General features: G+C 52.5%; 9 protein-coding genes across 9 annotated transcripts; 5 read left to right on the top strand and 4 right to left on the bottom strand.

Annotated features, from left to right (window-relative positions):
• Positions 1-678: 678 nt before the first annotated feature.
• N0V96_004268 (uncharacterized protein) lies at positions 679-1,610 on the top strand (the record flags this gene model as incomplete). The annotated part of the gene is made up of 2 exons (XM_053188332.2): positions 679-909; positions 966-1,610. 2 exons carry the CDS (start codon positions 679-681, stop codon positions 1,608-1,610), a joined length of 876 nt encoding a protein of 291 aa, XP_053054294.2.
• Positions 1,611-3,394: 1,784 nt separating this feature from the next.
• On the top strand, positions 3,395-4,466 carry N0V96_004267 (uncharacterized protein; the record flags this gene model as incomplete). Its single annotated transcript, XM_065757071.1, has 4 exons — positions 3,395-3,423; positions 3,576-3,661; positions 3,743-3,952; positions 4,042-4,466. The coding sequence occupies 4 exons, from the start codon at positions 3,395-3,397 to the stop codon at positions 4,464-4,466; spliced, it is 750 nt and encodes a 249-aa protein (XP_065614284.1).
• Positions 4,467-5,243: 777 nt separating this feature from the next.
• Positions 5,244-5,864, bottom strand: N0V96_004266 (uncharacterized protein; the record flags this gene model as incomplete). The annotated part of the gene is made up of 2 exons (XM_065757070.1): positions 5,244-5,832; positions 5,857-5,864. The coding sequence occupies 2 exons, from the start codon at positions 5,862-5,864 to the stop codon at positions 5,244-5,246; spliced, it is 597 nt and encodes a 198-aa protein (XP_065614283.1).
• A 9-nt stretch (positions 5,865-5,873) lies between these two features.
• On the bottom strand, positions 5,874-7,483 carry N0V96_004265 (uncharacterized protein; the record flags this gene model as incomplete). The annotated part of the gene is made up of 2 exons (XM_065757069.1): positions 5,874-7,085; positions 7,478-7,483. The coding sequence occupies 2 exons, from the start codon at positions 7,481-7,483 to the stop codon at positions 5,874-5,876; spliced, it is 1,218 nt and encodes a 405-aa protein (XP_065614282.1).
• An 848-nt stretch (positions 7,484-8,331) lies between these two features.
• Positions 8,332-10,451, bottom strand: N0V96_004264 (uncharacterized protein; the record flags this gene model as incomplete). Its single annotated transcript, XM_065757068.1, has 6 exons — positions 8,332-8,537; positions 8,624-8,725; positions 8,774-9,051; positions 9,210-9,334; positions 9,395-9,729; positions 10,031-10,451. 6 exons carry the CDS (start codon positions 10,449-10,451, stop codon positions 8,332-8,334), a joined length of 1,467 nt encoding a protein of 488 aa, XP_065614281.1.
• A 1,487-nt stretch (positions 10,452-11,938) lies between these two features.
• Positions 11,939-12,924, bottom strand: N0V96_004263 (uncharacterized protein; the record flags this gene model as incomplete). The annotated part of the gene is made up of 2 exons (XM_065757067.1): positions 11,939-12,631; positions 12,895-12,924. The coding sequence occupies 2 exons, from the start codon at positions 12,922-12,924 to the stop codon at positions 11,939-11,941; spliced, it is 723 nt and encodes a 240-aa protein (XP_065614280.1).
• A 2,157-nt stretch (positions 12,925-15,081) lies between these two features.
• On the top strand, positions 15,082-17,142 carry N0V96_004262 (uncharacterized protein; the record flags this gene model as incomplete). The annotated part of the gene is made up of 8 exons (XM_065757066.1): positions 15,082-15,387; positions 15,456-15,615; positions 15,747-15,804; positions 15,875-16,090; positions 16,178-16,238; positions 16,291-16,323; positions 16,398-16,707; positions 16,856-17,142. 8 exons carry the CDS (start codon positions 15,082-15,084, stop codon positions 17,140-17,142), a joined length of 1,431 nt encoding a protein of 476 aa, XP_065614279.1.
• Positions 17,143-19,560: 2,418 nt separating this feature from the next.
• N0V96_004261 (uncharacterized protein) lies at positions 19,561-21,023 on the top strand (the record flags this gene model as incomplete). Its single annotated transcript, XM_053188326.1, has 4 exons — positions 19,561-19,596; positions 19,655-20,463; positions 20,520-20,610; positions 20,667-21,023. 4 exons carry the CDS (start codon positions 19,561-19,563, stop codon positions 21,021-21,023), a joined length of 1,293 nt encoding a protein of 430 aa, XP_053054288.1.
• A 1,655-nt stretch (positions 21,024-22,678) lies between these two features.
• Positions 22,679-23,150, top strand: N0V96_004260 (uncharacterized protein; the record flags this gene model as incomplete). The annotated part of the gene is made up of 2 exons (XM_065757065.1): positions 22,679-22,684; positions 22,833-23,150. The coding sequence occupies 2 exons, from the start codon at positions 22,679-22,681 to the stop codon at positions 23,148-23,150; spliced, it is 324 nt and encodes a 107-aa protein (XP_065614278.1).
• Positions 23,151-23,954: the final 804 nt, after the last annotated feature.

The raw sequence follows: 23,954 nt of genomic DNA, 5'->3' as shown, positions 1-23,954 counted from the left end.
GGACTCCATAACACGCAGCATGATTTTCTCAAAGTTCCTCCTCACGCTTTGCGCGTCTGCATTGGTTCAGGCAACTCCCGCATCCCCAGAGTGCAAGGCCTTTCCAGGCACGGTATCATGGCCCTCGAGCAATGATTGGTCTCGCCTGAACAAAGCAGTCGATGGACAGCTCTTCAAGCCACTTCTTCCCGGGAGCGTCTGCCACCCGGAGCAGCCGAACTACAGTGCAGACCAGTGCTCCAACCTCTTCACGGCTTGGAGAACCTTTGAGTTCCATGCCCAAGACCCTGTCTCGGTGATGTGGGACAATTGGACCAATTATTCTTGTGTCCCTCTCGATGGCTTCCCTTGCAGCGGAGCAGGCTATCCGTCCTATGTGGTCAACGTAACCACGGCGAAGCATGTCAAGGCCGCCGTCGACTTTGGTCAGTGCATTATCCCGCAAAAATAAGGACAAGTTCAGCTGACAAGCGTTCATACACAGCGCGAAAAAATCAAGTCCGTCTAGTTGTCAAGAGTAGTGGACATGATTACCTTGGACGCTCCATTGCGCCAGGCTCCCTTTCTATCTGGACCCACCACCTCAATAACATCCAGTATCATGAGGGGCAGTTCAAGCTCGCTGGATCGGGAAAGGTTATACCCGGGGATGCCATCACCGCCGCAGCCGGAGCGAAGATGGTCGATGTGTATGCTACAGCGAGCCAGCACAACCGCGCTGTCGTAGGCGGCGGAGGCAAAACCGTTTCGCAGGGTGGCTTTGTAACGGGTGGTGGCCACTCCATCTTGGCACCACACTACGGTCTTGCAGCAGATAACGTGCTGCAGATGGAGGTCGTTACACCCGGCGGCGATCTTATCACGGTAAACGAAGATCAAAACGCCGACTTGTTCTGGGCCATGCGAGGTGTAAGTCTTGGGTCGCGGGAGCTTTTGCTTTTCCTCTACTAACATGGGAATATCAGGGAGGAGGTTCGACTTTTGGGGTTCTCACTTCTGTCACGGTCAAAACACATCCCGAGAAGAAGCTCACTATGGTTTTATTCATGGCCTTCACTGTACCTGAGGCTCCCTTTACTCTGGACCTAGCTACTTGGGCTGCTTCTCAGCTCCCTTACCTCTCGGACTCTGGCTTATCAGGCTATCTTATGGCTACTGTAAACTCGACGCCGCCGATCCCGATACCGGGTCTTCCAGAGCGAGTCGCCGGCCTAATGGGCAAGACAATCATTTTAGACACCCAAGATACGGCCAAGATCAACGAGATCTTCCGACCACTCAACAAAACGATCCAGGAACGGTGGCCTGGACAGGTCAACTTGCTGGTTCTTACTCAACCCTACGACTCATTCGCGGCCTGGTATGCCGAGAACTTTGACGATGGTCAAGCCGGGGGCTCTGTCTATCTCATCTCACGATTTCTGGACAAGAAGACCCTGACCAATGACCTGGACGCACTGAAGAGTGCACTGGAGCCGATTCTTCTCAATGATGGCTGGCTGGGAACCTACCTGGTTGCTGGAAAGGGTGTCAATGAAGCGAAGCCCCGCGGGGGAGGAAACTCTGTACACCCGGTCTGGAGAAAGGCGTATGTCCATGCTCGTGAGTAACTAACTCTAAAAGTCTCAAGGCCAGATCAAGGCATACGTAGGAGAAGTCACTGACGATGAGTAGTCACCTGGCAAGGCTGGGGATACGAACCGTGGGATCCAGCAGCTGGAGAGAAGGCTAGGGAGATTCTGAATGCTAGGTTTGAGCCACTTCGGCAGCTAACACCCGATGGAGGATCATACATCAATGAAGTAAGTTTCCCATCTTTGATGAAACAAGTCAGCCGAATACATCTCTTGCTAACGATTTAATTAGGGTTTTCCGTTTGAGAAGGACTGGCAGCAGGCTTTTTGGGGCGCGAACTACCCGCGACTATCCAAAATCAAGCGCAGCGTCGATCCTAAGGACGTTTTGTGGTGCAAGCCGTGTGTGGGAAATGAGGGCTGGGAGGAGAAAAACGACGGTCGCCTTTGCAGGGTTCAGTAAACCAGCAACTTGTTCGGCAATCGCGAACGACCCTATTCACATTCTATCATGACCTTAAGCGCTCCACGGGTTCATGCATGTGTGTCCGAGATACAAAGACCAGTTTGTGAAATTCAAGTGCGCTTGACACGGTTTGACTCGCAGTAACTCAACTTTTCTACATATCGAACACGTTCATGTACAGTCCCGCGTCGAGGCAAACTCCTAGACCATGAGGTGCCATTAAGAGAGGCTCACTTTTTTACAGTCTTGTTGTAGATTCTACATTGATAATATTTGAGGAGGGCACAAAAACAAGTTCACCATCGTTGTGGCCATATCTCTTGGTGGAACGAAGGCCAAAGACTTGTATCGACGGACCGGTGACAGACCCACTATTTCCCCAAGATATCGAGAGACCACTAGGCCGGTCAGCCCGTAAAACCAAGGTAACTCAGCAACGTCGCGACGTTGCGTTAAGCTCTGCTATATTTGCCCAAGACTGAGTGAAAAGGGGGTAAGGGGGAAAGTGATGCATGAAACCACAAAAACAAGGCTGAAAATGGCTTGTGGCGCTAGCTCAGTGGGAGATGCCCTTCCTTCTGACACACATTGGTGGCTTCGAGATGGTCTCGGATGGCCCTGGTTTCTGCAGTCCCCCACTTCTCGGAGCGGTCAGCCCGGGAACACACTTGCCTGGAGGCTGGCAGTCTCAACCGTTGCAACCACATCTTCCAATCTGTATGTCTCAGCCACCAAGTCTCAAGGAAGGTTCTAGACTTTTTCAAAAGTCGGTAATGGCCGGCTAGAGTAGGCTGTTAATTCAACCAGATAAATGAGCCGCTTGTTGGGTTTCACATAATCGATGGGATTACACATGTTACCACCTCATCGCATGCAACGTCAATTTGCTGAGAGAGAAAGGTATTCAGCGATAATTCAAACGGCCGAGACCTCGACATGCAGCAGTCGGACCGACCGAAATAGATGCATCATCAAGGGATAGATATTTCTTATAACTTCAAATCCGAAGAATGAGCAGCATACGCGTATCGAGAAACAGATGATGACTTGATTGTAGCTCCTCTGGGACTGATGGCTGCAAAATAGAAACTACCGGAGATGTGGGGCCTTGAGTAACGGCGCGAGCCGGCGCTTTGTCCGGACTACGCGGACCACGCGGATCAAGAAATGCTGACGTAAAGTGGCAGACGTCACAATGGGGAGAAGCGCGGGGTTGATGGGCACTAATAAGGAAGATGAGATGGCATTCTCATAGCTCATTCTATCAAAAGCAAACATTCATGTGCAATTGCTTTTTCGTAACTCAGCTCAATTCAACTAGTGCACAGGAAGAGCAAACCGAAAACTGGGCAAAATGTCTAAACCTGGACAGTTCCGAGCCGAGTAAGTCACTCTTCATGTCGGCGGTGATGCATCTCATTCCATCGCGTTGTTTGCCCGTCAACCACCATATCAGGGTCTCGAAACCATGGGTCAGGTGCAGACAAGTCATCTGTATAATTCTTACAAGCTAAAATAACGCCTAACCTCCTTAGTCTCCCTGAGCTCGCGAGACATCTTCTCACGAATGGCCCTCACAAGACTCATCCAACCGCCCGCAGAGTCCGAGTCATCTTAAACAGTACATGCGTCGTCGATACCACCAAAGCAGTCCATGTTTGGGAACACGTTGCATATCCGCAGTACTATGTACCCATAACAGAACTACGGAACTGCCGTTGGAAGGATAAGCAAGACATCCAGTCTACGGGCGACGCATCCCAAGCCGCGGCGGCAGTCGTTGAAGTGACCGTTCCTGGCTGTCGGGACGGTGAAAACGACTTTACCACCGATCGGGCGCTGAGATTTTCCGACAATGGAGAGATCAGCGGTGCTCTAAAGGGTCTGATAAGGCTCGAGTTCGGTAGTATGGGTATGTTGTCTCAGCCACCATCGGAAGTTCCGTAATTTCCGTCATGTACCTTCGGAACTGACAAGAAAACCGCCATTCAACACAACCAGACCAGTGGCTCGAAGAGGAGACGCCCATCTACGTCCACCCCAAAGATCCCTACAAGCGCATCGATATTCTCCCTTCATCGCGGCCTGTAGAGGTCAAGGTCGCCGGAAAGACCGTCGCCAAGACGAACTTTGCCGTTCATTTGCTGGAAACTGGGTTGCCTACGCGATACTACCTCCCCTTAGCGTCGGTTGATCAGTCAGCTCTGCGAAAAAGCAAGCTAATCACAAAGTGCCCTTACAAGGGCGACGCTGAGTACTACAATGTTGTCGTGGATGGCCAAGAGTACAATGACTTGATCTGGTACTACAGGCTTCCCACGCAGGAGAGCGCAGGCATCGCTGGTCTGCTATGCTTCTACAATGAGAAAGTCGACATTGTTCTGGATGGTGAACTTCTGGAGCGACCAAAGACGTTCTTTTCCTAAGTTAGGTAGTTTAGATATGTGTGGGAAATTTGTGATGCATTGTAGTCACGGCATATTAACGAATGAAATGATTGAATATGCTTCAATTTTGATATGGTACATCTTGATACAAGCGGCGTATTGCCCTGACGAACGTATAGTAAACGTCACAATGGCTGCCATTCTGTTCCTAATGGGTGCTAAACAGCATCCAGTCCTTAAGTCATAAATCGTAAATTTTGGTCCAACAGTGTTACACAGAAGCAGCATCAGTAGCTCCAGTCGTGGAAGCGCACGCAATCTGTGATCCGAACTGGGCTCGATTAACATCGATCAATTCATCGATAGGCTGCGTCAAACAGTGCCCGCATTCTCGTCCCTCGCGTCTAATTGCCGCTTCTTCAAGCCATCCCCCGCGAACGACCGGCTCGGCGCGTCTCTTGGAGGTCGTGGTGCAGGGCATCGGTCTCGGATCGATCTTTGGCGCTGATTAGTCGTGGTCTTGGACCCTTACTGCAGCCAGAAACTTTGCTTGCCGACAGGTCAGGATCGCCGCCGACATCGTGGGTGACACAACGGCGGGTCGCGTTCCTGAAACGCCTGCCATGGCACGTTGACAGCTAAGCCAGTGGCCATAACGTGCAGCTGGCTCAGTCAATGCTGTGCATCCTTCAGCCGCATGCCTTTCCGCATTGGGTAAACGCTTCATTGTCACCTAGACCGCGTTTTCACGCGTGAACTTTTGGTGATCAGTTTGTCGAAGGATGTCTTGTAATCCTTCAGCTGCGAATTACCATTTCAAAAGTACCCGGGCATTGAGCCATACGTTCCAGCGGGGCCGTGCGCATCATAGCCCTGCGGGATGAACTCGTCCATGAAGCCAGGAGGCGCCATGGTGTAGATGCTTCCAGGGTACACCTGCATGGCCTGGGAGCAATCCATGGCGTCTTGGTTGGCCTGCTGCTGCTGTTGCTGCTGGTGCTGCTCTTCTGCCGCCGCTGTGGCCTGCTGCTCGAGAAGAAGACGCTCGTCGCGTTCCTTTAGCTGCGATAGAGAAGCTTGCTGGGGTAGAGCTTGGTGGTGAATCGGGGGCGGTGACGTGACGGCGGGTGTCAGGGCTTGGGCGACGGAGTGGAATGCCGGAATGTCGGCGATAAGCTCGGGGAAGCGGGTGAAGAAGTCCATGCCCATTGTCCAGGCGTTGATGTCCGATATTCTCTGCTCGAACATGGGTGATATTTGATACTGGCCTGTGACGACGCTCTTCTTGTACGCGTCGCGGAATTCATAGGGCCAGAGGAGGTGGAAGTTGGGACCAAAGAGCTCCCAGAACTGGTTGTTGCAGTAGTGATGTTGTCCGAAGACGAACCGTTCTCGAACACCAGGCCTGGAACCTTGTTAGAGGCTGCACTCAAGCATCAACTGGAATTACCATAAAGATGTATCTACGTACCATACAAAGAAGTCGATGGCATAGGAGTGAGGCATCGCCTGTGATGGTCTGCAAGAGATCAGCATACGTCTAGGACTAGCGCGTCCACACAGTTGTTTGACAAACCTCTTCAGATACCAGGTGGGTAGCTTAGCATAGCGTTCCGGGGTGGGATCGGAGTGATACTGCAGCAACAGGTGCATAGTTCGAAGGATCGCCAGCCGTTCCGTCGGCGGGCAAGTCATGAAGCACAACTCGTCAACCCTGCGAAGCTTTCTCCACAACTTGGACAATGAACGGGTCTTTGCGACGGCATCCCAGCCTTCGAGTAGTACCCGCACGGGAATGTCCTCGTCGTTGGTGTCCTCGACCGCGTGAGCTTCCTTTGATATGCGACACCGTTTCGCCAAGACCTGGTTAACAGCCCGCCACACATTCACCCTCGGGAGTGCTGGGCCTGCGGGAGTCCGGACAGTGACGCAGTCGCAGTGCGCCTCGGGCGGTGGCACAATGAGATTGGGATCGTCTGGGGCATCGTCCCCGTCGTCGTCTTCGTCGTCTACAAAGTCCTGGCTGTCCGACGTGGAGCTGGGTGCGTGGACGCTGGGCGCGTGTACACTGGATGCCGGGAACGCGTTCGGCACCCTGCCGACGACGGCGCCATTGACACTACCGTGGAAACCGTGGACGTCGTGGGCGGCGGGGGTTTCGGGCAGCAGGCCCATGGGTGCGGTGTAGGTTGGCGCCGAGAGCTCCGTAAGCATAGTCGCATCCCGAGAGGCTGCTGAGCCTGCTCGTGGCAGGGATGTTGACGCTGTCACGGTGGGAGGCGGCGAGCGTTGCTGTGTCGCTGGGGTTGGGCGGCTCGGCAGCACATGGTCGCGGATCGTCTGCTCGATGGACTTGAAGGTGTCGAACAGGCCGTCACGCTCGCGCGTGACGGCGGCCAGCTGCTCCATGGCGGCCGACAGCCTCGTCGAGTCATCCTTTCGGAGCTCCTTGACCTGGGCCTCGAGCTCGGCGATGCGGTTGCGGGTGCGCTCACGAGCCTGCCTTTGGGCCCGGCGATCGAGCTCGCGCTTCCGGATTTTGCGGGCGAGCTCCTTTTCGGAGGGGACCTTGGCTGGCGGAGCTCCTCCTCCTGTTGCTGCTGATGGTGTGGGGGCATCATCGTCTGGTCCATTGGACGCCATAGCTCTTCCCTTCTTCTTTTATGAAAGAAGATTATGGGCAGAAAAGAGAGAAAAGAGTCAACGAGAATAAAAGCGCGTCCGCGCTTGAGGGGCCAAGTGTTTGTGCTTTCTCCTCGCGTGGTCCGCTGGTTTGGGCCCTATCTTTCGCAAGCGGATGATGGGAAAGCTTGGTTTTGTCAGCGGAAAGATGAGATATCGATTATTAGCCCGGGCACGGGTCCGGATAGTGTCGAAGAAAGTTGACGGTAGATGTGCAGAAGTGGATCGGGCGGGCATCAATACTAATGGGGAGAAAAAGGGGACCGGGAGTTGAAAAGACAAAAGGAAGCTTACTCCTTGAGGTTTAATTAACCAATCGTGTATCGAGACAGACAGACAGTAAGAGGCAGCAGAGACAGGGCTTGGACGGGCATCCCGGCCACACCATCGACATACATTCGAAGACAGATACAACAGCCTGAGAATATGGTAGTGTAGCAAGGAGGGAAGAGGGGTGGATGAGAAGTTGAGAAGAAAGACCAAAGAATGTGGGGTAAAATGCGGCCACCCTTGCCGTGCTGTACAGTGGACATGGCACTTGCTTGTCCTGTAGCTCTCTTTCGCTCTCTCTCTCTGTCTCTCTCTCTCTCCTTGCCTTGTCTTGCCCGCCCTGGTCTAGCTGAGCTGGGATTCCTATGTGACATTGGGCTTAAACTCTGCCATCGGTGGCTTCGCGTGGCTCTGATAGAGTTCGGACGCCATAGCTCCGCACGCAATTAGCCCAGAAAAAGCGACAAATCAGCGGTTGGGAAATGGTGGGAAATGCTAGCCGGCGACCCTCCACTCCATCGCATTGGTCTTAGAGTGTCTCAGTCGCAAGAGTCGACAACTGTGCTAGTACTAAGAGAAGGATTTCCCAGGCAAGCCAAACTCCAACGGGGGCTAATTAGCACTACTTTGACATTCCGCGGATGCCGTGTCCGGACGGAATTTCTAGTCTACTTTTCCCTAAAAACCTACTAAAGCCTTACCGTCCCCTGCAGACCCTTCAGCTCGTGTAGCCACACCAAGCCTTGCGCCCTATCGAAACTCGATTCCGAACTGCCAGAGTTATCCATGCGCAAAGTGGGTTTCTGTTGGCTTTGCAACGTCGATCGTCAAATTGTGATATGTCACTGGATACCTCGGATACCTCGCCCACATATTAAACATGGCTTATAAGACATTCCAGCCTTAGCAGTCTTGTGTTACCTCCAATCGTCATCTCTTTCTCACTCATTTGTTAAGCTGTCACTTTTCCCGCCTCCCTCGCTTTGAAAATCACTTCCAACTCCGGCAGCGACAGTGTAAAACCATCCTTTTTGCCATCAATAAACGCTTCTGCCTTCTGCCCTGGGGCGAATGCAACATCATATCGGTTAATAATTTGGCTGGCGCAGTAACGGATCTCCATCAAGCCCAGCTGCTTTCCGACGCACGAGTACTTGCCTGCCGTGATTCATCCTTGTCGTCAGCTCTCACGTCGCACCGATCGGCCCAAACAGGTGAGGGAGGTAATGAAGTTAAGTGCTTACCTGTACCAAAGGGAACAAATGCGGCAGGGTCTTTGGCCAGATCGGGCCGAGAGGTCCACCGCTCGGGAATGAACTCGTTTGCCTGCGGGAACAGGCGCTCATCTATTCGTTATTCGCCACAGTCAGCAAGCAACGTCTTGTACGACAGACACACTCCATCAGCCGAGACAACGATGAAAGATGAAACCATTTCTTTTTGAGACTTGCCTCTGAACATGGTGTGCGTAGGCACCTGGATGATTGTGTCACCCGGAATGAACGTCCCGTCAATATCTATGCCCTCGGGCGGGGTCATGCGCTGCACGCCCGACGGAACGGGAGGGTGAAGCCTCAACGTCTCGTCGATGCACGCCTGCAGGTACGGGAGCTTTGACAGTGCGGAGTGTTCAGGCTCCGCATTCTGCGCAAAGTAGTCGTCGATCTCCTCCCTTAGACGTTGGTAGACATCCGGCTTCTGGGCTAGCTCGAAAAAGAGACAAGTAAGGGATGCAGCTGTAGTGTCGCTTTACGAATTCGCCAATACAACGTCAGCTGAGTTTGGACTCATAAAGTGGGATATCAAAGTGGGATGCGAGACATCACTTACCTTCCTGCAACGATGATAAGGTAGGCATCGCCGTATAGGTTGAGGGTGTCTTGCCAAGTCGGGTTCTTGAGGGATTGGTACTCCTCCAAGATCCATGAGAAGACGTCTGGGCGGTCCGGGGGGTTCTTGAATTTGATGACAATTAGCATGCATATCCCTCGACCCGGACTGGTGGCTCATCATACCGCGATTCTCTCGTCCACCTGAGATGTGACAAATTTCCAAAACCGCTTGTTGTTTTCATTCAAGACTGGCGTGTTTTTGAAGATGGGGAAGAGCCATAGCATATGGCTGAACATGCCAATAGCCTGCATGTCTTGGTGTAAGGAAGTCATAAAGTAGTGCTTGATGCCTTCCTTGAGCATGCCAAAGGACTTGCCGAAAGCCAAGTCTCCCATGACATCGAAGCTGTAAAAGTTGAACCAATCTGAAATATTGAATGGCTTTCCCTTGTTCTTATCGATGCTTGCAAGTAGCTGATTGGTGTAGTCGGCAACCCGGAACTCATAGTCTCTAAGCGCTAGTCCTCTTGTTAGTTGCGAAATCCCAAAACGTCTCTGGGCAAGTTCTTGGATTACCTTTCGAGCTGAACCCTCGATCCCAACTCTTACGCCTTTGCGCGTGCTCTTGCTTGTCTCGGACGAGCTGTAACGAGTACATGGGATGCAGGACTCCATACCACGGGCCTTTGGTACACGGTGAGCGATTCGAGTGGATTGGAAGAACGGCCTTTGGATTGTTGATAGACAACTCCGTCGGGCCTTAAGCCATTGACATTAGCATTCTTGATCTGTATGGCAAGATTTGATAGAGTTCCTTACCGATTCTTACGATGTCGCCGTATTGTTCATGGAGTTGTTGAACCTCGGTATACATGTGCAACTCCTTGACAGCTCGCGACGTGATCCACAGGTTTGAGAGTCTCGCCAGGAACGGTCCCTTGAAGCCATTGAGCCGGTGGAATGCCGCGCGGTACACAAGCAAACTCGTGTAGATTCCAGCGACGAGCGCGGCCGTGAGAGACCCAGCTGTCTTAAGCGCAGCTGCGTTGGTCGGGAAGGTCTCAGGAGCTCCCCGGGAAAGGGCTGCCGTCAGCAACCCAATGCCCAGGGTGAAGTTCCTAAAGAGTCTGGTAGTAGCTGTGTCCCATTCTCCTTTACGGAAAACAAAGACGTGGAGCTGAGTGCCCAAAACGAAGAACAGGCCATGAGCCTGAAAGATCTGGAGGTCTGTCATTGCCATTTTTTGGTGTTTGTCATGCCAAATTCTGGCTGCGCTTGTGGCTTGTTCACCACGCAAGAAATGAATAAGAGGAGAGGAGTCTCTTTTTTGAGAAAGCGGATAAGGATGGAGTCGCTTTCAAAGGCTTGGTAAATACTATCTGGATGGATTTGAATGCAACTCCTCGACAAATCGAGTGAGGCGCATGAGGAAATCACTGCGTCAGAACGGCATCTGCTGCCATCCAACAAATCAACCCAACTTGGCGTTAGGAAGCAAACAAGACGTGTCAGAAGAGACCAATCACCAATAACCCAATTGGGAACCCAATAGCTCAATGAAGCTTCGAGTCAGAAAAACTGCCACCCCATTTCGGGATGGTCGCTGCAGAACCACGATCACTACTAGCTCGACCATTCATGTGTGCCTGATAACTCATCTGGCCTGATTACCCCTAACCCACGCCTCAGAACCCGAAGCACTATGACGAGGCTTGGAGATCTGGAACAAGGCCCCTTTGTGGTCTCTGTGGCCCGTTGCAGAATGTGCCTACCCGCCAGCCATCATGTGAGAAGACGACTCAGCATGTTCAACGGTTTCTGACTCGACAAGTCTGGGGTAGAATCTTGTGCCCATGGGGTTGTGATCTTCCCCAGCGCGGGGCCGCGCCTGCGTGTCGGTGGAGTCTGGGGAAGAGCTGTCAGAAAATGAGAAGTCTCCCCGTTTCCCCGCGACATCATCATGGATCTCGGGCGTCTGAGGCTGGAAGTCTGGGGAAAGATCTCGATGGGCCTCTTGTTTCCCCCCGCCGTTTCCCCGCAATGGGGTTAATTAGCCCGGCGGGATCAAAACGGGGTGGCGCGAAAGATGGCCCGGGGCCGCTTGACCCTCGACGCGGGTTGCCGACGCCATGAGCCGAGCTTGCCAGCACAGCCCAACAGCTTAATTGAACTCTATCGTCTAGCTCGTCTAAGCTGTCCCGCAATCTCGGCATATACTGTGGTAAGCTGGAGTTTACCCCGGTTGTTGACGAGCCGAGTCGGCACTTGTGGCACTGTCTCTCGTGGCACTCTCGTGGCACTTATCGGGTTTGACTTGGTTGTTTGGGCAGCCTTCCACTGCTGACCACATCCCCAACAACTGGCTGGAACATGGCGAGCTTCCCAACATCTCGGTTTGATTTGCATCTTGGAGAGGATCGATGACTAAATTACACCACATGCTTTTTTGTCGCTGCCTACCACCGTTCAAGGAAGGGAGAATGTGAAATGAAAGAAGCGTTCTGAACGTTTCATAGTCATCATAAATTGAGAGTATTTACAGGAATCATGATAATGTGCATGTGTCTACTTCAAATCGATCACAACACGTCCCTGAATGCCCCCAGACTCCATCTCATCGAAAATCTGTAAATCGCTTTATCAGTACAGACATTGACAAGTAAGCACTCTGGAATGGATCAAGTTACCTTTGTTAAGCTTCTCATCCGCCGAAGTTGAAAGTGAGTTTTAATGTTGCCTTGTGCTGCGATCTCCAGACATTCCTTGGCTTCGAGTCTGTTTCCTGTCTTGACACCTGCAGAGCATCCAAGTAAGCATTCGCATCCACGATGCGCCTATCACATGTTGAGGAGACGTCATGACGGAGTCAAACATACCAAAAATAGTCAACTCGTCCACGAGCATGGGTTCTACGTCCGCAATCGCCGGGCTGCTGTTCTCAGGAACACCCAAGCATACAAGCTTGCCCCTGAATCCGAGCCACTTTGGTGATTGCACATAGGCCTTCTTGTTAGACGAGCACATGAGCACAATTCTCGCGCCTCCGCCCGTAATCTTCTTGATTGCCGCCGTGAGGTCTTCGTCGCTGGGATAGGCCGTGAAGTCGACGAATTCCGTCGCCCCGAGGTCGCGGCAGAATTTCTCCTTGCTGCCGATATCCATAGCCAAGACACGGCACCCAATCACGCGGGCATATTGGATTGCGAGATGACCGAGGCCCCCGCCGGCTCCCACGATGACAACCCAGTCGCCGTGGCGGGCGTCGGCGCGCTTGAGGGCTGTGTAGACGCTGATGCCGCCGCACATGAGAGGGGCGGCTTCTGCTGAATCGAGGCCTGCGGGGACGGGAGTGACGTATCGTGCCGTCGATATGCAGTATTGTTGGAATGTGCCGGGGGTGAAGTAGCCGGAGAGTTTAACCTGTGCACATGACGATTCGCCGCCTTGAAGACATCGATCTGATATGCTGTATTAGTGGAGGTAGGTTGTGTAAGATGATCATGACCATACCGCAGTTGAGACATGCATCTGCCGCGTATTTGATTCCTACCCTGTCGCCGATCGCAGGCGATGTGACGCCTGTGCCTACGGCGACGACTTCGCCGACTCCTATAGAGCATTAGTTACAACTCGATCTAAGGCGCGATGGAGGAATTAAAAGTCGACGCGGAGTTTTGACGTACCCTCATGGCCACCAACTTGACCTGTGACATTTCATGATTAGATCCTTGCCTAATGAGTCGACGGTTCGAATCAGATGAGACGTACCTTTTGGTGTAGGAAATGGGACCGATGAGAATGCATTCATGCAGAAGCCGTAATCGGTATGACAGACACCAGAGTATTGTCTGCAGTAGTAAATAGCGTAATCAGTAATTGAACTTTGTGATATTGAATAAAGGTGTCAACTCACAGCCGAACCAAAACCTCTCCGGGGCCAGGCTCCGGGATCGGTAGTTCTACGACCTCCGTTTGGGTGGTGCCGGGCTCTGTGTATACAACCGCACGGTTGTGGTTGCTTTCGCCGCCCATGATAGTCGCCATAAATTGCTCTACAATCTCAATATGTTTTGAGCCCTTTGGAATTCAGATGGGCTTTGCGAGGGAATGCATGTCGTTATATTCTTCAAGGAGGCCGGGCGGGCGCGCGCACGCGGCCTCTCGGCGACCAGAAACGAACCCGAGCATTCTGGATCAATTGGACCGAACCATTTCCACCCCTCCCTGACACACTTTGTACACTAGAAAGCTGGCCGGCCGGTTTGCCTTAGCTTCGTAAAAGCGAGCCAGACCATCGGGAACAAGCTCTGTTTGCTCCTTTTTGCCTGCTACAGCCCGCCACAATTGCCGAAGCCGTGGCACGAGGTAATAGAGTCTGGCGCAGATGTGCCCCCATGCATCTCATGCCGGCGCCGAGCCGGCGGGTCAATGTCTTGATGTGAGGGAAGACCCAAGACCTGGGGGGAAGCAATTTCAGCCAACCATTAGCTGTGGAAAGCTTGACTCGACCTTGAGTCTGTCTGCATGACCAACCTTGCAGGAGGGAGGGCGAATCCTCAAACGCAGCGCGAGGCGAGCTAAGGTGGACAAACGGCGGCAGCACGGCGCAGATGGTGGTCGAGTCAGACCCTCTTTCTCCAAATGCACCCGGCTAAGAAACACGATCGGTTCAAGCACAGGTCAATCTTCTGCCTACCTACGGGGAAATAGGTGCGGTTCGGGACACAAGTGCCAAACGCGAAAGGAGGGGTTGAAAGCGGCACGTTGCCGAGTTCGAATTCGTCTGTTGTCTTGCGTCTCCAACTTTCTTCCCCCCTTTCGTCACTTTAGAGAGACTACTGCGGGCAACCCGCAGCACGAGAAGCAAGAGAGTCTGTGTCAGCATTGACAGCAACGGTAAACATACTGCGGAAGATGGCAATGCGTCAACACTACGCATACCTTAATACTTTCCATACACTAAAACTGGCTTACATAACGCTACATAACGGTACGCACCAATGACTATCAAGCCGATCAACTCATCCGCGTTTCAACACTTGCCCCGTCGCGGCTTGGCTTGGGTGAGTTGTCGATTGTAATGGTGCGGCGCGGGGCGGCGTGTTGCGGGTTTGGGTGGCAGTTTAGAACCTGACCGAGACACACAATGGAACAAAACCAGTTCCCGTCCACTTCAACATCCATCCTACTCTTACTCCAAAACGGATACAGAGACAGGGAAAACTGAGGAGTAAGACTGGAAGAGCCACGCAGAGCGAGGCAAAGCTACCCATAGTGGGAGCCTTGGCCGGGTGAGCTACCCCAAATTTGAAATAGCTCTGGACTATCCCCATACAACCCCGGCCTGGCCGCGGGGCCACGCTTACCACGCTCCAATTCTGCGAGTAGTCCATGTCAATCGACAACGGCCATCGTGACATCGAAAACGGGGTTCCAGACAACGACCCTCGGTCTAAGACATGGCATCCCGGTAACGTGCCCCGGTTCTCTCTCCACGTCCCCCTCCTCGTGCCCCTCCACTGGTTCATTGTTCCTCATAATGCGATTGTGAGCAACCCAACCGACCCCTCCTTGCCCCCAGACGAGAGAATCAGGAGAAGGGGGAAGAGAGAGAAAAGTCGAGAAAGCAAAAGGTAGTCGCTTTCGCATGTTCCATATCCAGTGCCCCCCCTCCCTCTACTTCTTCTCGCCCTGCGTTTCCTTTTCACCCGATCATCTGTGCCAGTCAAGTTTCCAAAATCAGACCCTGATACTTTTTTCTCTTCCCATCACAATCCACGGACCAGACCGCAGCGTAACTTCCCGCACCTAGACCAGGGCCCTAAATCTCATCCAGTCTTCTACATTCTCATCCCACACTGCTGTCCATCATGGCCACGAACGGCACGTCCAAGCTGGACTGGACCAAGTTCTACAACATCATCGACGGAAAGCTCGAGTCGACGAGCAAGACGAGGAACAGCCCGAACCCATCTACCCTCGAGGCCAACCCCGAGGTTCCTCTCTCAACACCCGAAGATGTCGACAGAGCCGTGCAGGCCGCCAGGAAGGCTCAAGATGCCTGGTCCGAAACACCGTACGAAGAGCGTCAACAGGCTCTCTTCAAGCTCGGTGAGGCTCTCGAGGCGCACGCCGAGGAGTTCGCGCTGATGCTCACCAAGGAGCAGGGCAAGCCTGTAAGTCATTGGCGTGGGAGCGTGATGAGCCCGGAATGAGTCGTGTTAACAATCCATGCGTCGCACAGCTTCCTTTCGCACAGTTCGAGATCGGCGAGGCCGTCAAGCACTTCAAGGGAATGACCAACCTGCCTTTCCCCGAAGAGGTTGTCGATAACAACCCCGATCGCCGCGTTCTCACGAGATACGTCCCCTTGGGCGTCGCCGTCGGCATCGTTCCCTGGAACTGTAAGTCGTACCACTCCCATAGTCTTAGTCGATCAATCCGCTAACTTAGCATGTCCAGTCCCCATCCTCCTCGGTAGGCCTTCTCAATCTCATGCGCCCGGCGCAAGTTCCCAACTAACACTACTCAACAGCATGCGGCAAGATTGCCCCTGCCCTCGTCACCGGAAATGCCTTCATCCTGAAGCCATCGTAAGCTCTAGACCCATTTCCGCTGTCATCTTCCGCACACAAACCAGGCACTAACACCAAGCTACAATAGTCCTTTCACACCCTACTGCGACCTCAAGCTCGTCGAGCTGGCGCAGCAATTCTTTCCGCCCGGCATTTTCCAGGCCCTCAGCGGTGACGACAACCTCGGCCCCTGGTTGACTTCCCACCCCGGTGTCGACAAGGTCAGCTTCACTGGCTCAACGGCAACCGGCAAGCGTGTGATGGAGAGCTGCAGCAAGACCCTGAAGCGCGTCACTCTGGAGCTGTAAGTGGACGATTTGGGACGACTTTTTGCGTCCCGCCTCTCCCCGGATGGTAGTGTGGAGTTGGTCGCTGACTTGTGAAATCGCAGTGGTGGAAACGATGCTGCCATCGTCCTTCCTGATGTCGACGTCAAGGCCGTAGCGCCCAAGGTATGTCAACGTGTACGATGGAAGTCGAGGATTCAAAGCTGACATAGCACAGATTGCCATGTTGGCTCTGTACAACTCTGGACAGGTACGTAGGAGTTGGTTGACAAAAGTCCCATCAAAGAGCCAAAGTCATACAGCCGCTGACACCAATTACTACAGGTTTGCATCGCCATCAAGCGCATCTACATCCACGAGGCCATTTACGACGAGCTTGTTGCCGAAATTGCCACCGCCATCAAGAACTTGCCCGTCGGCGACGGACAGCAAGAGGGCACGATGCTCGGCCCCGTCCAAAACCAGATGCAGTTCGAGCGCGTCAAGGAGCTCCTCAAGGACATTGAGGAGACGAAGCTCAAGGTCGCCGCGGGATCCACCGCGCCCGCCTCCAACGGCAAGGGCTACTTCATCACGCCCACAATGATTGACAACCCGCCTGACAACTCGAGGATTGTCGTCGAGGAACCTTTCGGTGAGTTCATGTTCTCCCGCTACTCAAAGTGAAATTAATGCACGGGCGAACTCAATCGCCCAACCTGTCCTTGCCCCTCAATCGTGCCGCCCCTCCTGCAAATGAAAAACGTCGTTTCTCCACCGAGGCTAACAAGGGGGTATCCCAGGTCCCGTCTTCCCCGTCCTCAGGTGGAGCGACGAGAAGGAGGTTATTCACCGCGCCAATGACACCCTCATGGGTCTCGGCGCTTCGGTCTGGTCGAAGGACGTCGAGAAGGCGCAGAGCGTCGCCAAGAAGCTCAAGGCCGGCAATGTCTGGATCAACACCCACTTGGAGCTGCAGTACGATGCGCCATTTGGCGGTCACAAGCAGAGCGGTATCGGATACGAGTACGGCGCTGGCGGTCTGAAGGCTTACTGCAACGTGCAGTCCATGTTCATCACAAAGGCATGATCTTTTTTTATTTTGACTTATGATAACCCCCCCTGCATATGCGTTCAAACGATGTAACAAGAAATAAAGATGTCTAAACTCTAAGGGTTCTCCTTTTTGTAGAACTTGTACGTTATCAGTTACCTCTTGAGTAAGCTAGTGATGTGTCGACTGTCACTGTTACCATCTTTGGGTTTCATCGCCGCGCTTACTGTTGCAACTTGCGAGAAGATCGGCGTTATTGTCTCGAAGCATCTCTTTACGGCCGATGGGTAGTGCCTCGTGGAGTGCGAATCCTTCGGTCCAGACCAGAATCACATATCTTCTATAGGCAAATCATTATCGGACATTTAATGGAGCTATTATGGAGCTCTCAGGTCGTTGGTTGTGTGGCCGGCGAGCTACCACTGCTGCCTTGCGGGTGGGCTCATTTCTCCAAGGACCCTTGAAGATAGTCGATGCAATGCACGTAAGCTAACGCGCAAGGACGGAGACTCTCCGCTGGGATATTCGCAAGCTCGACATCTGAGTGCGGCGATAGTTCCGCAATTGGCAAAGTGGAGTCTGTCAGATCTACGCTACAGCGAAGTCCAGATTATCCATTGTTGAACGAGTTGAGAAGACCAAAGATCCAGCAAAGGCTGGGCAATCGGCAATTGCATCCTTTGCCAAGGTTCGTTAGTTAATCCACACTGGTGACAAGCTAAGTAGCTACTCACACCGACCTGAAATCGCCATAAAGTCATCTTGCGCGAGCAGAGGGCTTTCCCGAAATACCAGAGACCCCGAAAAATGAAGCAGCTCATACCCTCGTAACTGCACTGTACTTCATGACATCCATCTCCAGGCAATCCACTCATGAGGTCCCCAAAATTTGTCCGTTGCGGATATACGCCGAAGTTGCTTACTTAGGCCCGAGTGGGACACGCTACGATAATACAGTTCCGTAGACGCACTGATCAGAGACTGCTGTCTCGATTGCTTATCTGTTTTATATGTTGTGTGCAATGATGTCGGAGTCTTTGAAGAATCTTCTGTTTGTACTCATGTTTACGCCACAATTATTATTCATGACCCTGGACATGCAGCATTGGTAATTGGGACCATTGACCCGAGATTTGTAACATCGTCATTCATGCTATTTATCTGCAAATTCTACCAGATAAACTTTTTCTATCGAGGCCTGATTCCTATCAATTTGTTCGGCTGTATAATTTCCTATTTAAACCCATCGATCTCGGCGCATAGGATCCCGCATCTATTCTTTGGGTTTTGATGGATGAGAGCGACTACACAACAGCCAGCTCAAACAAGTCAGATAAAAAGGAACTACATCTTATTAGTCTTTACGCAAAAGGTACAAATGCTGATGGGATTATTTGCAATCCTAGTAACGCAGTACACGCAGGTTTGAAGTCGGTTGCAGAAGCGGGGAATGATCATAACAACGAACAATCATCAAAGAAACAACTGACGTCGAAATTCGAGTAGTTTCATATCATCTGGGACGCATTTAGTCTTATTTAAGGGCGAAATGTGCCTTGTCTCCTGGACATCTAAGGTCATCTTGATGCGCCGGGTGTGGCTGTGCGGTGTAGCGTCCGCTTTTTGACGGGACGGCGCTTACATCAACGCGCGCGGATACGGAGCGCAACCCTGGCGAGGGATACAAGGATGGCGCCAGAAACACGCGATTTCTGCTCTCAAACTCACAAACCATAAAGAATGTTGGTTACCCTAAATATGCTGGTGGAACGGGATGAGCCTGAGTGCGCTTGGGTCTATCTAGCCTCCAGCAGAGTCAGCTAAAAGCAATGGATGCAATGCTCAGCCACACCCCTCGGCTGATGTTACTCGTTCGTTCCTTTCAAATATCCGATATGCTATGGAAAGAGTTATTCCCGAGACACAGTTGGTGGCGGAAGATGTTGCAGTTGGCTGCTAATCTGTGAACTGAAAGACACGTATAATTTCTGCTTATGCCAGGCAGCAGTAGTAGCAGTTGCCCACAGCAATACATGTAGGCTCATCTCATTGAGGCGCCACCCCAAGGCCGTCCATCCTCCTCCGTTCTCACCGGAGACCGATCCGACTGACGGCTCTGCTAGCCCCCACCTACAGTCAATCGCCGGGGAAGACGGAGATGGCTGCAGCCGTATCAGACAAGCGATCGTACGTTGCTTGGCTCGATCCCGTATCGCAGCGGATAGGTGCGATTTCATGGAAGACGTAAGGCTTGTATAAGATTAAGAGACTTGGAGGGTGAGAAGAGTTCAGTTAGAGCTCAGATCCATCACAGAACACATCGACAACACCAACCCATCACTTGAATAATCCAGAATACGTAGCGATCGACATTTGAGACCGAATCTTCACCAGGACTGCCACATACGATACCCATTTCCTTTACTTCGTCACACGTTTCAACCTCAAATCACAATGGCTCAGGTCGCTATCATTGGTGGTGGTCTTTCTGTACGGCCAACATTCATCTGCGCAATGACGATTTACGATTTACTAACGGCTGTCCTAGGGACTCACCCTCGCCCTTTACCTTCACAAGAGCGGCATCTCCGCCGCAGTCTATGAAGCCAGGCCCAACGACTTTGTCTCCGGCGGCAACATCGCCCTCTCACCAAACGCCCTCCGCGTTCTGGATCACATCGGCGTCTACGATACTCTCCGCCCCCAGGGCTTCGCATTCGAGTCCGTCGCCTTCCTCAACGGCCGCGGCGGCCTCCTGGCCAAGGTACTCAACGGCAGCTATGAAGAATACAACTATCCGGCCCTGCGCATTCGCCGCACCGTCCTGCGCGGCGAGCTGATCCGCCAGCTCGAGCTCCTTGGCGTGCCGATCCACTACGAGAAGAAGTGCGCCGCTGTCCGCGAGGAAACAGACACCTCGGCGACTGTGGAGTTCGAGGACGGCGAGACCGTGACGGCAGAGTTCGTCATTGGTGCAGACGGCATTCACTCACGCGTGCGGTCGTTCGTGCGCCCCAACGGTAGCAAGCCCGTCTTCCAGGGCCTTGCTGGTATCTCTGGCACCTTCAAGCTCAGCGACCTGCCCGACGTTGACACGGATATGCACTACCCGTGCATGCTTTTCGGCGGCAATGGCTCCTTCGCTGTTATGCCGGCATCAGCGGACGGCGATGAGGTCAGCTACTTTGCGACTTTTGAGGTCGAGGAGCGGCCGCGTGAGGAGTGGGCGGCGCTGGACGCCGACAAGGAGACCTTGGCGAAGATGATCAAGGAGAGATTCCCTATCGATTCGAGCTGGCCTGAGGTTGTGCGTGCGCTGTGCCACCGGACCCCGACTGAGTCGTTGACCCTCTGGCCGTGAGTTACCTGATTTGCAGACTTTATGATGGTGCGTATACTGACAAGATTTCTAGCTTCTACTTGCTCTCTGCCAAGGAATCTTGGTCTTCTCCGAGCCGCCGTGTGCTCCTCATCGGAGACGCAACTCACGGCATGCCCCCAACTGTATGTTTACCACCACCACCAGTAGAGAATGAAGACATGCTGACAACTTTCTACAGGGCGGTCAAGGTGGCGCGACTTCCTTTGAGGACGCGGAAACCCTCGCATACACCCTGGCTCATATCAAGGCGCCGCTGTTCAACGACAACGCCCGCCCGCAGGTCATCCAAGCCTGGGAAGACCACCGCAAGGACCGCGTGTCCAAGATTGTGGATTTCACCACCCAGAACGGCGACCTACGCAAGACTTCCACCTCGTTCATTCACCAGTGGATCAAGGAGATGACCATCTGGGCTTACATCAAGATGGTTGGTCCTCACATGGGCTGCAAGTGGATGTACTCGTACCACGGCGAGAGCGTTCGCGCTGTCCTCGGTCGGCTCGGCTTCGACGAGTCAAAGGCGAAGGCCCAGTGAGGGGAGCCCTCGGCATGTTCAGGACAAGGCGTGAAGATGAAGAGGCTATTCGTATATGTGGTGTCTACGATTACCCTTTCCTTTATTCATTTGGCGTTTGTAATTCCATAGACTGTAGAATCTTATTATCAACTTCTTTACTGAACGGTCACGACTCCTATCCGTCTTACTACTGTTGAGGGTCTGCATGATTTGAGGTCCGACACTAAGCAGATACTTTATGCGAGGCATTGGCGTGTATCTTCCTCAAGACACCGATTAGCCATTAAGGAAAAGCGCTTGACCTCTTCTCATTCTCCTAAATTCCTCAGACCATAGATCCAGGCTTCTTCGTCATATGCCACGAGGCACAGACAGCTGCCAAAGTGGAGTAGTCCAGATGGTTGCAATGAGGCACCTGCAAAATCATGGCTAGCCCAACTAGTGCATGCCTCGATGCTACCTCACCCTCCGACTGCTGGAGTTGGTGGCCTTGCATTTCTTCGGCAGTTACCCATTGCGCCTGTGCTTGAGGCTGGAGTTTTGCAAGCCTCGGCTTGAGACGCTCTTCGATGTCGTCCCATGTGTTTCAAAGACCGACGTTGGTGTTCTTCCCCAGCTCTGTTGGCATGCATCATCCGACCGCATACGTCAGAACCCGCCAACGGTTCATTTAGTCTCTGGCATAAACTCTGGAGTAAATACATAAATGCGACATAGCAAGCTTTCAAAACTAGTAACGGCTGTACATTGCGCCCCGGATTGAACGTTGCCCCTGAACTCATTCGGGAATCGATGCGGGGTGATCCTACTTCAAGGCCTATAGAGACTGAATTATTGGGTATATGCCCTAGTCTGAGGTGTAAAAGCCTTCCCGAGATGTGCAAACAGGACATGGTTGTTGATGGTAGATGACAACTTCAGCTCTTGGTGAGCCAATCACATCCGTTGCCCTGGACTGCAAACTCGACCCATACCTTGGGGCCCTGAGAAACCTATAAATTCTCCGTGAACATATATTCTGGACCTTCGACCGGTCTCTTCAGGAGATGAGCCTCTGCATGTTATCTGCTATCTTATAGTAGAGTCAGTCGTTCAACTACCTAACCGTTTCACCGCGAGAAATCATCCTCAAAATGTTGCTCTCACTTCCAGCCTGCCGGATGGCATTTGTCCTCGCCTTCTTTCGCATGCAGACTGCGTCCTTAGTTCACGGCTTTCCTACTTCAGATACCGACGAGCTCATGACTGACTTGAAACGAACGGCGCCAGAATTCTCAGATCTTGAGGAAAGACAAGATATTCCTGATGTCTTGGCCAAATTTCCTTCTGGTCCATTGAACCAGTTCCTCAGAATCATTAGTACTCTGCCAGCGGGCGCGGCAGCTCTTGACGCAGTCGGCCTGGTCTTGACCCCTCTTCAACAGGGCCTCGCGGATTCTGTTGGCATCGACACGACTGAGGATGACTTGGAGGAGAATGCAGCGTGCGCAGACATCACCGTCATATTCGCTCGAGGCACCACTGAGCCCGGCAACGTCGGCCTCGTTACAGGCCCACCATTCTTCGACGCCCTCAACCAACAGCGTGGGACCAAGACCGTCTCGATTCAGGGTGTTGAGTACCCCGCGACCTTTGCTGGGTTCAACAAAAATGGCACCGAGGGTGTCCCAAGCATGTGCGTTTGCCAAAGAGGCTTTTCCAGGGTCGAAGATGAACCAAGCATAGCAAGAGGCGAACGCTTACTCCAGGCTGCTTAGGACAAACTTCATCAATGAAGCTGCTAATAAGTGTCCCAATACCAAAATTGTGATGTCCGGTTATTCCCAGGGCGCTTTGGTTGTCCGCAGCACTGCAAATTCTCTTCCGGCGGCCACCATGGCCAAGATCAACTCTGTTTTGACCTTTGGAGATCCCGGCAACCCGGGCGCCATTACTGGCGCTGAAGGCAAAACTAAGATCATCTGTCACGACAATGACGCTGTTTGCAGTGGAGGCTTCATCACTGTCGACCATTTGACTTATGCTGAGGACGCGGACGCTGCGGCTCAGTTTGTCTTGCAGATGGCAAGCGGTAAGTTGAAAACCCGTATTAAGAAGAAGAGTTTATCGACGCTAATGAGCCTATCTTCTTATAGCGTGAGTTAAATTCGAATTCGACATGGCTGTCAGATGGGAAACGCATGCCTAGATGGCTGAGAAGCCCATACTACTTTACTTTATGCCGTTATCACTTATCATTTTTGCTTGCATAGTGCCGAATGATGTAACGTGAAACAGCAGGCACGGCTTTGACAAAGATGACTTGTTTATTATAATAAAAGAAAGTTTATCAATGAGGCCTGCATCATTGTACAAAAGTTAGCTCGAGCCAAGACTATACTCTTGAGGACGAGTGCGCTTGCGACATTATTGAAATAACCCTCACAGACCATGTCTCAATTGGTTCTCGCCAACCAAAAATCTGCAGCAACATCTATTAACCTTTCGCACGAGTCAACCCGCCAACATCGCGGCTGAGTACCAACATCTAATAGAATCTCCTAAACGAGAAGCGATCGTGAAAGAGAACGGGATGGCCCCCGCACTAAACGGCATGTAAGCGGGTCTCGAACCATTGAAGCCCCTCGGCGGCCCAATTGGAGACAATTTGAGACAAGGACTGGCGATGACGCGATCGCGCGGCGCAAATCCGCCATCACAACGCTGTCACTCTGCACACGTTTTGATATGACAAGATTTTCCCAACTGCAGTGACCCGGCTATTACTTCGCGGCAATGCGTTCGAAGTCCCGATCCAAAGGGCCGGGCCCAATTCCTTCATGTGTTTGAAATATTCCTCTCAACCTCAGACAACATTAGACACTGCAGTCGACTTGCGAATTTCCAACTCTCTAGAAGGGAGAGGGGTGACTGATAAGGTGCTGAGACGGTACTGGACCACTGCTACAG

Source organism: Colletotrichum fioriniae (assembly GCF_027942845.1).
Source record: "Colletotrichum fioriniae strain IMI 355084 chromosome Unknown scaffold_4, whole genome shotgun sequence".
Lineage (NCBI taxonomy): Eukaryota > Fungi > Ascomycota > Sordariomycetes > Glomerellales > Glomerellaceae > Colletotrichum > Colletotrichum fioriniae.
Note: the sequence above shows the minus strand (reverse complement) of the source record. Positions and strands in the feature narration are given on the sequence as shown.